The sequence below is a fragment of the Lagenorhynchus albirostris genome, chromosome 2 (genome assembly GCF_949774975.1).
Source record: "Lagenorhynchus albirostris chromosome 2, mLagAlb1.1, whole genome shotgun sequence".
NCBI lineage: Eukaryota > Metazoa > Chordata > Mammalia > Artiodactyla > Delphinidae > Lagenorhynchus > Lagenorhynchus albirostris.
In genome coordinates, this window is record NC_083096.1 from 27,890,745 (window position 1) to 27,902,944 (window position 12,200).

Genomic DNA, 12,200 nt, shown 5'->3' on the forward strand with positions numbered 1-12,200 from the left:
AGGCATGAAAACAACGTTAATCTTGTACATCTCCATCAGAGCTCTTGCATGGCCTGGTGCATTGTCATGGAGTAGAAATATTTTGAAAGGAATCTTTTTCTGAGCAGTAGGTCTCAAACAGTAGGCTTAAAATATTCATTAAATCATGTTGTAAACAGATGTGCTGTCATCCAGGCTTTATTGTTACACTGACAGAGCACAGACAGAGTAGATTTAGCATAATTCTTAAGGGCCCTTGGATTTTCAGAATGGTAAGTAAGCATTGGCTTCAACTTAAAGTCACCAGCTGCATTAGCCCCTAACAAGAGAGTCATCTTGCCCTTTTAAGCTTTGAAGCCAAGGCATTGACTTCTTCTCTCTAGCTATGAAAGTCCTAGAGGGCATCTTCTTCCAAAGAAGACTGCTTTGTCTACACTGAAAATCTGTTGTTTATTGTAGTTACCTTCAGTATAATTCTTAGCTAGATCTTCTGGATAACTCACTGTAGCTTCTACATCAGCACTTGCTGCTTCACTTTGCAATTTTATGTTATGGAGACAGCTTCTTTTCCTTAAACCTCATGAACCAACTTCTGCTACCTTCACACTTTTCTTCTGTAGCTTCCTCACCTCTCTCAGCCTTCATTGAAGAGAGTTAGGGCCTTGCTCTGGATTAGACTTTGGCCTAAGAGAATGTTGTGGTCTGATCTTCTTTTCAGACCACTCATACTTACTCCATGTTAGCAATGAGGCTATTTAGCTTTCTTATCATTCATGTGGTCACTAGAGGAGCACTTTCAATTTCCCTCAAGAACTTTCCCTCTGCATTCACAATTTGGCTGACTGGCACAAGAGGCCTAGCTTTGGTTCTGTCTTGGCTTTTGACATGCCTTCCTCACTAAGTTCAGTCACTTCTAGCTTTTAACTTAAAGTGAAAGATGTGTGACTCTTCATTTCACTTGAATATTTAGAGGTTATCATAGGGTTATTAATTGGCCTAATTTCAATGTCATTGTGTCTTAGGGAATAGGGTGGCCTGAGGAGAGGAACGGAATGGCCAGTTGGTAGACCAGTCAGAACTTGCACAACATCTGTCAATTAAGTTCACCATCTTACATGGGTGAGGTTCATGGTGCCCCAAAACAATTACAATAGTAACATCAAAGATCACTGATGACAGATCACCATAATAAATATAAAAATAATGAAAACGTTTGAAATATCGTGAGAATTACCAAAATGTGATACAGAGACACAAAGTGAGCAAATGCTGTTAGAAAAATGCCTCTGATAGACTTGCTGGGTGCAGGGTTGCCACATACCTTCAGTTTGTGAAAAACACAGTATCTGCAAAGCACAATAAACGGAAGTGCAATAAAACAAGGTATGCCTGTACTGCTTTAACATGCAAGATACTTTCTAGTTTCTCTTTTGATCTTTGCATCATTGGGTTATTTAATCTTTGTTACTTAGTTTCTAAATATTTGGAGATTTTTCCCAGAGACTTTGTTATTAATTTCTAATTTAATCCCATAGTGGTCAGGAACATACTATGTATATCTCAAATCCTGTCCTGTCACCCAGAATGTATCTAGTCTATCTGGGTAAATATTCTCTATGTACTTGAAAAGAATGTGTATTCTACTGTTTTTGGTTGGAGTATTCTATTAATGTCAGGCCAGGTTAGTTGGTAGTGTTGTTCGCATCTTCTGTATTTTACTGATTTGTTGTCTACTTGTTCTATCAATTTTTGAGAAAGAGATATTGAAATCTTGGGCTATAATTGGGTTTGTTTCTCCTTGCAGAAGTTTTTGCTTCATGTAATTTGAAACTCTGTTATTAGTTATGTAAACATTTAGAATTATTGTGTCCTCTTGATGAGTTGATCCCCTTTATAAAATGACCTGCTTTGTCTGTGATAATATTATTTTTTGCTCTGAAATCTGGTTTGTCTAGACATTCGTTTTGGATTGGTGTTAGCCTGGAATATCTCTTGCATTCTTTTACTTTTAACCTATTGTCTCTACATTTGAATTAGGCAGCATACAGTTGGTCTTACTATTTCATTCAATCTGATCATTTCTGCCTTCATTTGGGGATTTAGAGCATTCACATTTAATGATGTGGTTAGACTTAAATCTATCATCTAGACATTTGTGCTCGATTTGCCCCATTTTTTTTCTTTTTCTCTTAATTAATTTTGGATTATTTGAACGTTTTTTAGGATTTCATTCTGTCTCTTTTGTTAGCTTATTACTGTAGCACTTTTTAAATATTTTAGTGGTTGTTTTAAGATTTATAATTTTATCCTTAATTTTAAGCTGTATCTTCAAGTGACATACCACTTCACGTATAGTGTAAGAGCATTACAGTAGTATACTTTCTTCTGTCCTGACCTTTGTGCTATGGTTGTCATACATTTCATTTTTATATATGTTACAAATCCCATTCTACACTGTTATCAGTAAAATATCAGTTATCTTTTAAAGAGATTTAAATCATAATAAGAAAAATATCTTAAGATTTTTATGGCCATTGTACTCTTATATCTTAAACCAATGTAGCTACCATTTCTTGTGTTCTTCATCCTTTTTTATAGATCCATGTTTTCATCTAGTATCATTTTCTTTCTATGTAAAGAACTTCCTATAATATTTCTTATAGTATGGCTCTGCTGGTGATGAATTCTTTCATCTTTTTTATGTCTGGAAAAGCTTCACTTTAGTTATTGGAAGTTATTATTATTTTTTTTTTTTTGCGGTACACGGGCCTCTCACTGTTGTGGCCTCTCCCATTGCGGAGCACAGGCTCCGGATGCGCAGGCTCAGCGGCCATGGCTCATGGGCCCAGCCGCTCCGCGGCATGTGGAATCTTCCCGGACCAGGGCACGATCCCGGTGTCCTCTGCATCGGCAGGCGGACTGTCAACCACTGTGCCACCAGGGAAGCCAACTGGAAGTTATTTTTGCTGGGCATAGAATTCTAAATGACATTTCTTTTCTTTCAGTTACTTTAAAGTTGTTGCTCCACTCACTGAATTCTCACTTGCATTGGTTCCCTTTTCCCCTGGTTTTGAGCAGTTTGATTATAATGTGCCTTTGTGTAGTTTTCTTCATGTTTCTTGTGCTTGAGGATTTTTGAGCTTCTTGGATATGTGGGTTAATACTTTTAATCAAATTTAGAAAAAATTTCAGCCATTATTTCTTCAGATCTTTTTTTTCTGTCCTCCCTATTTTTTTTCCGAAGACTTCAAGTAAATGTGTATTAGGCTACTTGAAGTTGTCTCCTAGCTTACTGAGGCTCTATTTATTATTTTTTAATAATTATCTGTTCTCTCTGCATTTCAATTTGGGTTGTTATTATTGTTTACTAAACTTTTCTTTGGCTGTGTCTAATCTGCAATTAACCCATCCAGTATAGTTTTCAGCTCTAGAAGTTCAATTTGGATTTTGTTTTTGGTATCTTTCAAGTCTCTACTTATTTTTTTTAAACAATATAATAACTGTGTTAACATGTTTGTTGACATCTGTGTCAGTTCTGGGTCAGTTTGGTTTCTTTTTTGTTTTTTTTTTTGCGGTATACGGGCCTCTCACTGTTGTGGCCTCTCCCGTTGTGGAGCACAGGCTCCAGACGCGCAGGCTCAGCGGCCGTGGCTCACGGGCCTAGCCGCTCTGCAGCATGTGGGATCTTCCCGGACTGGGGCACGAACCTGCGTTCCCTGCATCGGCAGGCGGACTCTCAACCACTGCGCCACCAGAGAATCCCCTGGGTCAGTTTTGATTGATTTTTGCATTCACTGTAAGTTTTGACTGAATGGCAGACATTGTGAATTTTTACCTTGTTGAGTATTATATGTATTTTTGGATTCCTATAAATATTTTTGAGCTTTGTTCTGGGAAACAGGTTACTTGGAAACAATTTCATTATGTTGAGTCTTGCTTTTAAGATTTGTTAGGCTTCTAAGATTAGTCTGTGGTTAATTAATTCCCCACTACAGAGACAAGGTCTTCCTGTGTACTCTGCTGTAGGGGTCAGCAAAACTATTGGTAAATCTGACTCTCAGGCTGTATTTGTAAATAAAGTTTTATTGGCACACAGCGATATACACTCACATATTTCTATGGCCGCTTTTATACTACCACAGCAGAGTTGAGTAGTTGCAACAGAGATCATATGGCTCTCAAAACCTAAAATGTTTACTGTCTGCCCCTTTTTAGAAACAATTTGCCAATCCCTGCTTTATCCAGTGGCTCATGATACGTGAGCTTTTCCAGCCTGGCTGTTGTAATTAGACACTATTTCTGGCCCTGCTTGAGCACTGGGCACTCTAATACTTTCAAGTGGTTCTTGTCCCAGTCGTTTCTCAAATGAATGTGCTGATCAGTATTCAGCTGAATACTTGAGCAAGTCCCTGTAACAGTCTCTGGAATTCTATCTCTGTGAAGCTCTCTTCTCTTCAGTAGTCAGTCCCATGAACCTTGGTCTCCCTAGACTCTCAACCCTCTGTCTTCCACAGCTCAGAGAATGCCAGGTTCTGCCTGGATTACCCATTCCTGCAGTGTGACTTGGAAGCTCTCTTAAGGTAGTGAGTTGGGGCAGTGATTGCGCTCACTTTGCTTTGTTCCTCTTCACTCAAGACATTGGTCTTTTGTTACCTGGTGTTGATTGTCTTGCAGACCATTGTTCTATGTATTTTGTCTGGTTTTCAGTTGTTTCTTATTTAAAGAAATGTGGAAATAATCTATAAAGATTAATGATTTTTAGTAAGGAAGATTTAAGTAAGCATGTAACTTTTTTCTGTTATTTTTTGAGATATAATTGACATACAACTATAGTTAATATTACTGTATTGTATATTTTGTAACTTATTGACATCATAAGTAATTGTACCTTAGATTGTCATTTTTCTGAATTAACCAAGTTAGAAACAGTTACCTGGGTCTGTACCACTAGGAAGATAGTAGCTTTGGAGGGAAAAGCTGAGGTTAGGGCAGTCTCAAAATCTCGTAGTCATACCAGAGTTCTCAGGTAAATTCATGACCTAAACAGAAGGATTTTTGAGGGCTTTGGTGCCCCACACAGGAATTTTTTTGTAAGGTAAAGTGTGTGAACCTATGAGTTACACCCTCTTATAAGTTTTCCTTGATCTTAAAAAAGTCTAAATCTAAAGAGAATACCCCAGACTAGCCTTGAGGAGTAGCCTTAAAAGCTCTCCCAGGAGAATCTAGAAGTATCAGAAAATACAACAGGCTAAAATCATTTGTTTCCCATTGAAAGAAATAGAAATGGCTTTCAATATTTTTAAGATGCTGTGTTTAACATTGAAAATGTAAGAATGCTATGAATCTTCTCCAGCTGTTAATAAGTTTCTTGGGGGTAAAACAAAGTTACTAGATTTTTACTTTTTATTAGCTATACTTAGTTATGAACTGTATATTGTCATATATACCAACAAATGTGTATCAGCATATGTACATAACAAAAAAGGAAAATTTTATTACTTCACAGTTATAGGAAGCAGTGTAAACTGATAGGAAACCCCTGGACCTGGTATTCATTTGACGAGATTGTTATCTTAGGTTCTGCCCCGTTAGTCCTCAAGTTCCTCTTCTATAGAATGGGAAGGTGGGTTAATGGAATTGAACAGGATTCCCAAAGCGCTTTACAATTCTAAAAAATTCTGAGTTTTTATTATTTTAGTGAGTAGAACTATGGGTCAAATACTCGTTAACAAGTTTACTGCTTGTTATGCATGGAAAGTCTGTTTTTCTCCCACGTGGTAATTAAAGCTTTCTACCCTTGAAGTCATGGGTGCTCTGAATTGGTAAAGAAGACTAGAATTTACTATGTGGTTATAAAAGTCCTTTCATTACGGGGTTAAGTAATGGTGAGAAATGTGACCTCTACTGTTTAGTGAAAGATCTTTTTAATATACAGAGGCATTGTTCTTTTTGGTATAATAATGAAAGCATTCATTATATCTAGCTTTTGGTTCTAATCTGTATAGAATCAGTTGTTTGATAATGTAGTATGACCCTGATTGCAATTCATGGGGGGAAGGAGTGGTTGTAGTTGCTGTTAAGATCCTAATTATAGCATTTCTTTTGCACTTTCAAGATGAACTTCATTTTATCAATGCTTGTGAAGAAGGAGTAATTGAATTCCTTCAGGATTTACTGTTGGGTAATCACTGATGACGTACTTCTTTTTAGATTTTTGTGATTAGCTATCAATATAATTTGATCCAGCTGCTTTCTCTTTGTGGTCATATTATTGTTAGTGAGAACTGAAAATGTCTTTTGTGCTTCAGTTAATCATCCAGTTATTTGCTTCTTGAAGGCCATGATTACCTAAGTTTAGAATTACTTGCTAGATTTTAAGATTTTATTTAGTCTTTAAAAATGAAAAGTTTTATATTTGTGAGCATATTTTAACATTTAATTCTTAAAGGGAATATAGTCATTCTACTGTAACTACCTGTAGAAAATAGGACAATTTCTATATTATCTTTGATCATTTTAAGCTTGATTATCAGAATTTTGAAATTATATTCTTCCTTAGCCCTGTTTACATACAAATCTTTTCACTGTAGTACGAGGAGAAATGAGGGTCCCTGAAGAAGCTCTAAAGGTAAAAAGTTTTTACTTATTTCTTTTGTAAATCTACCATTTACTAGGGTTGATTTCACTCATGTATATTTCACTTCCATTTTAAAATGTTTTATAGCACGAGAAGTTTACCATTCAGCTTCAATTGTCCCAAAAATCTTCAGAATCAGAATTATTGAAATCTGCATGTGCCAAAAGCATAGATTCAAAGGTAGCAGATACTGCGGCAGAAGTGCCGCACAAAGCTACAGAAGCACTAAAATCTGAGGAAAAAGCCATCGGTAAGTTAACCTCTTTCAAAATATCATATATATACTCAGTTATGAAGAAATTGCATGCTTTGTTCTCAAAAGCTTGGCCATATTCTTATAAAAATAATTAATGATAATGACAATTTCAGAGTGGGTTTTAATACAGCCAGTGCTTCATTAGAAAGCATTATAAAACATATAATTATATGGCAGTTGTATGTAGGTGCGTTTAATATGTTTAAATATTTGAAGAAAATACATATATTTTGCCCTATAGTATTTTTATTATTTCATGTTTGCTACTTTTTTTTCTGGATTGTAACTGAAATGAATGAAAAGGAAATGTCCACTAATGCCTACATCATCATAATTATCGTATTTATAGTATTCCAGGAACTGTAAAAAATATTTTATATAGATAATCCCATTCATACAAAAGCAATTTTTAAAATTGCTAGACATTACCAGATTGCTCAAACATAAATCTGTTAGTCCAGTTAACAACTAGTTTAAATTTAATTACTGTGCAATGCCCTTAGGTTTTAAAAAAAAGTAAAAAACGGTCATTTATACCAAAATTTAGTTTTATCCTTCATATTTAGATTTATGAGCCATTTCTATATACCAAAGAACTAATTACACTTTGATAAAAAGCTATTGGGCTATAGCAGTTTACATTACTTAGATAATAGCCAGTGCAGAATTTCATTTATTTCATCATGTTCAATATTGAATGAGATTCACAAATACTAAGTTATTCAACTTAGAGTACTTTTCACCTATCTAGACTATATAGTTGACCCTTGAACAACACTGCTTTGAACTATGCAGGTCCACTTATATGCAGATTTTTTTTCAGTAGTAAACACTACAATACTATAGGATCCACCTTAGTTGAATCTACGAATGTGGAACTGCATATATGGGGGGACTGTGGATTTGGGAGGCTGACTATAAGTTATACTAGATTTTTCAACTGCAGGGAGGGTTGAGGCTCCTAACCCCGTGTTGTTCAGGGGTCACCTGTACTTTTTCACTTAATAAATCAACTGGGCAATTCTAGCATTCTGCAAAAGCATTTTTTTTTTCTGTTTCATATGCTTTAGACAGATTTTTCCCACCTCTTTCCAGATACTTCTGCTATGCCCCGTGGTACTCCATTATATGGGCAGCCATCATGGTGGGGGGATGATGAGGTGGATGAACAAAGAGCTTTCAAGTCAAATGGCAAGCCTGAAGAGAAAAATCATGAAACTGGAACATCAGGTAAAAAAATCTCAGACTGTGACATTAAGTAGGTATTTTAGGAAGAACTTATCATCGAAGCAAAAATCTGTCTACCCTTAAAAGAGATGTCTCCTATTCTTTAATATGTTAGAAATAGTTGATGAATGTTTTAATGACATTGTCATTTTAAATTAAATTTATTTATTATGAATGATTCTCTCAAAGTATTAATTCTAATATCTTTGTAAATCACTTTTATTTAAAATATTTTTCCTTATTTAACTTATTTATGAGGGTGTTAAAACTTGATATATAGTTAAGTAATATAATTGGGCATTTTAAAATAATTTTTTAAATGTTTTAATTAGACCAAAATAGTAAATACAAACTAGTTTTGTGTGTTTTCATTAGATTCACAAACATATAATCATATTTTTAAATGAAAATTTTTTATTATGTTCAAAATGTTGTATGAAGTTTAAAACTTCTTTAAAATCTCAGCGTGCCCAATTTGTTGGGGTATGGTAGCAACAAGATTAGCTGTTCGGCAGCCAGAATGAAGAAATAATTCTGGATCACATTCTCAGATTAATAGTCAAGGAACATAATCTTTTGTTGCTGGAGAAGTTTAGTAATGAACTAAGTGAAAAGCCAGAAAATCAAGATTTCCAGGAAATAAATGGAGCTATCAGTTGTGTGTCACATAAGGACTTGACGAGGACATCAACACTGAAGGATGAACAGCCAGTTTCCGTGATAATAGCAGATAAGGATTAGAACTGGAGGAATTAAATACAGGCACCAGGGAGCAGTATGGAAAGCCAACTTTGACTCTGAGTCAAGGATAGATTCCATCAGAAGTTCTGTCAACTTTCTACCTTTGACCATAATTCTGCAAGGTAAATAAGAGATTTTTCTTAGCTGGAGAATAAGAGCACTGGTTCTTAAACATGCTCTAATTTTACCAGGGTACAAGTCTTAGAAAGCTGGCCTTATCAACTTGATCTTAAAGTGCCCAAAACTGAAAGTTGTGAACTTTGCAAATAAATTCCCATCTCAGTTTCCTTGTTTCTGTGGCCAACACGTTTTTTTCTTCATGTTCAAGCTCAGAAACTTAGTATTATTTAGCATACCCTCAAATGCAAATAATAGAAATGCCACCTGAGACTAAACAGGAAGGAAATCTACTGGCTTAAATAAATAACTGAACCTCTTCAGGATTGGTTAATGCAGCATCTCAATGGTGTCATCAGCTAGCTATTTTCTCTCAGACTCTCTGCCCTTCTATTCACAGTGGCTGCATACTGAGGGAGTTTCCCTTCATACTCATATGCTGCTTGCCAGTAGCAGTTGGAGTGCATGCTACTTTGATCACATCCAGTGGGAAATAGCAAAGATCGCTTCTAGAAGAACCCCTGGAAACCTTCCCCAAAGTTTTCAACACATTTGTCATCTCATTGGCCTCTCATGGGTTCAGGAGTAGGTCACCTGCTTATTTCTGAACCAATCCCTGGCAAGGGTTATGAGATTATCCTTAAGCCAATCGTACCCATCCTGAAGCTGAATATGGGGTTAGTTTTCCCCTAAGGCACATGAGCTGTATCAGGGAAGAGTTAAGAGATACCTGGGAATGTTGGAGTTCTTTTAGGAGGGAGGAAAGGGAAATGGATTTTGGAAGGCAGTCAAGAATGTCTACTTTATATGAAATCTTTGTGTCTTCCCTTCCTTTCACCTCATCTATTATATTACCTACTTCTGTTGCCCTTTTTTTCCATTGAATCATAATTGAACTATTTCCAGTTTCAACCCTTCTGCAGTTCATTTTGTATAATAAATCTAAGCTGCCATTTTTTTCCTTTCTTTAAGAAACTACAGTAGCTTCCTTTTGCTTGCCAAATAGATATTATGTCAAAGCTCTCTCTAATTTTGTCCCACTTTCTTAGCCTTGTATCCCACTACCAGTTGTTCAGTGCTCTCTCCCAGTGCATTTCCACATAAATTAGACTAATTCTTGTCTGCTCTTCTCCCACAGACATGTATACACATAAATCAGGTAATATAAAATTCTAAAGGGTATGTCTTTATATATATTGCTAATATGTAACACTTTCCTTCAGTATTTTGTGTGTATGCCTTCTCATCTAAACTATAAGTTCCTTCAGGGATCACATATTATATTATCATTGTGTACTAGAGCCACCTAGGAGAAAGAGAGAGAGGGAGAGAGAGAAGGGGAGGGGGAGAGAGAGAGGAAGGAAGGGAGAGAAGGGAGAGTGAGAAAAAAAACAATGTACTAATAATTGGTGGTTAACTTAGAAGAAAACACAGCAGAATTTAACTGTTGCCAAATTCTGAAAATAATTGTGATACTGAGTTTATCTAGCCATTAAAGATCCTTCCACCCTCACACACAAAACAACTTTTGAAATCTGAAATACATATCTTCTAGGATACAATCAATGTAATTACAATAAATGTAAATACAGTAAATGTAAATTTTGTCCTGGAGACAGAACCATGACTTATTAACAACAGGTAACACTTCAGTGGTGCTTCCTTTATCAAGACACTCTTCTTAGTGCCCTGCATATGTTTAATCATTTAATTCTCTCACAGCGATACCTAAAAGTAGTTACTGTTATCATCCCCATTTTATAAATAAGGAAACGGCAGCAAGGTGATGTGAATTTATTCACAAGGTCAGCCTGCTAGCAAATAGTGTAGCTGGGATTTGAACCCAGGTACCTGACTCTCGAGTCCATGCTCTTAACCACAGTTAACATTTCAGCAGTCATTACACACACACACAGAGTCACTCCAAAAGAATATACTTCGTAGAGTATAAAGATTAAAACAAGCACTCCAAAAACAAATTGACATAAAAAATTGATCTCTCGTACCTAAGTGTAATGAAATGAATTTCAAACTGTGAAGCATCCAGTAGTAATTTCATCCATGTGAATGAAACTAAATTCTTAAATGATTACCAGCTTGTGTCGCATGTCTCATTGAGTATCTTTTCTGCCAGATGACAAAAGCTGTCTCATAATCTTGGGATTATTTTTGAGTTAGAAGGAATTAAGTGATATATGTCTTTTGTTAAGTAGCTTGAAGCACTCTGTCAGATTCAGCTGATTAAAAGCCTTAATGAGAGTCTCATTTGCTTTCTTATATTAGTATGAGGATGTTATTGTTTCAGATTTATCATTTGTAGTTTTTTAAAATATAGGGTGAGAGAAACAGTTTACTAATCTGAAATAATTTATGATGCCAGCAGATATTGTAGAATCAAATTTGAAAATGTATATTGAATGCTATTTCACTTGGTCATTTTGAAATTAAGGTTTTTTTTAGTGTTTCAGATTATGAAATATAAATGATTAGTTTATTTGTGCTCTAAGCATGCTTTTTTGGTAAAAGCAAAAAGTGATTTGCTTCTTGGTTACCAATTTTTAGAATGTAAAATCTTAGTATTTATTTTGAAAGGTGAACATTCCAAAAATGATAATAGAGAATCTACTACCTAGTAACTTTCTGTGTCCCTTTCTGTGGGTCCGTGTGTATCCAGAATCTCCTACCAATTTACCTTAAAGCCCAAAGAACCCTAGAAGCAAATATTAGAGCAATCAAGTTCTCCTGAAATTGTGTGAATATTTGAGTCCTATTAAAGGAGAATTTATCCTCATTTTAGTTCAGGTATGCTCTTCTACCTTCTAACTTGGTTTAAACGGTTTAAACATATTTTCGGTTACAACTAAAGGCCTTTAAGTGTTGCATACAGTTTGGAAAGGTGTGTACAACTGTGAAGAGTAGATTTTTGGCTCTTTTACACTGATTTTTAATCTAATTAAACTAAATTTGAAAACTTTTGAGTTGTAGTTCCTTTTTGGTAAAAGGAGTTTCCCAGTCTTTGTAATTTGAAGTACTTGAATATACTAGGATGGATATCTTAAGCAGAATTTGCCTTCATAATTATAGTCTTTATCATCTCGAAACAGCTTAATATTTCATTTAATTTAGTACAGAAGAATGAAGGGAACATATTTTCTGAATTATGTATGTTATAAAGTTCCCTGGAAGGTCACACAATCATAAAATACCTTAAGAATTTAAGGATATTGCTCTTCTGATTTAGAT

General features: G+C 35.3%; 1 protein-coding gene across 1 annotated transcript in view; it reads left to right on the forward strand.

Moving 5' to 3' along the window:
- CEP170 (centrosomal protein 170) overlaps positions 1-12,200 on the forward strand; it is a 141,893-nt gene that overhangs the window by 64,541 nt on the left and 65,152 nt on the right. Inside the window, exons 5-7 of the mRNA XM_060128642.1 lie at positions 6,549-6,607; positions 6,704-6,866; positions 7,968-8,102. Of these exons, the coding sequence (XP_059984625.1) occupies positions 6,549-6,607; positions 6,704-6,866; positions 7,968-8,102 (357 nt within the window). The remainder of the gene's footprint in view (positions 1-6,548; positions 6,608-6,703; positions 6,867-7,967; positions 8,103-12,200) is intronic.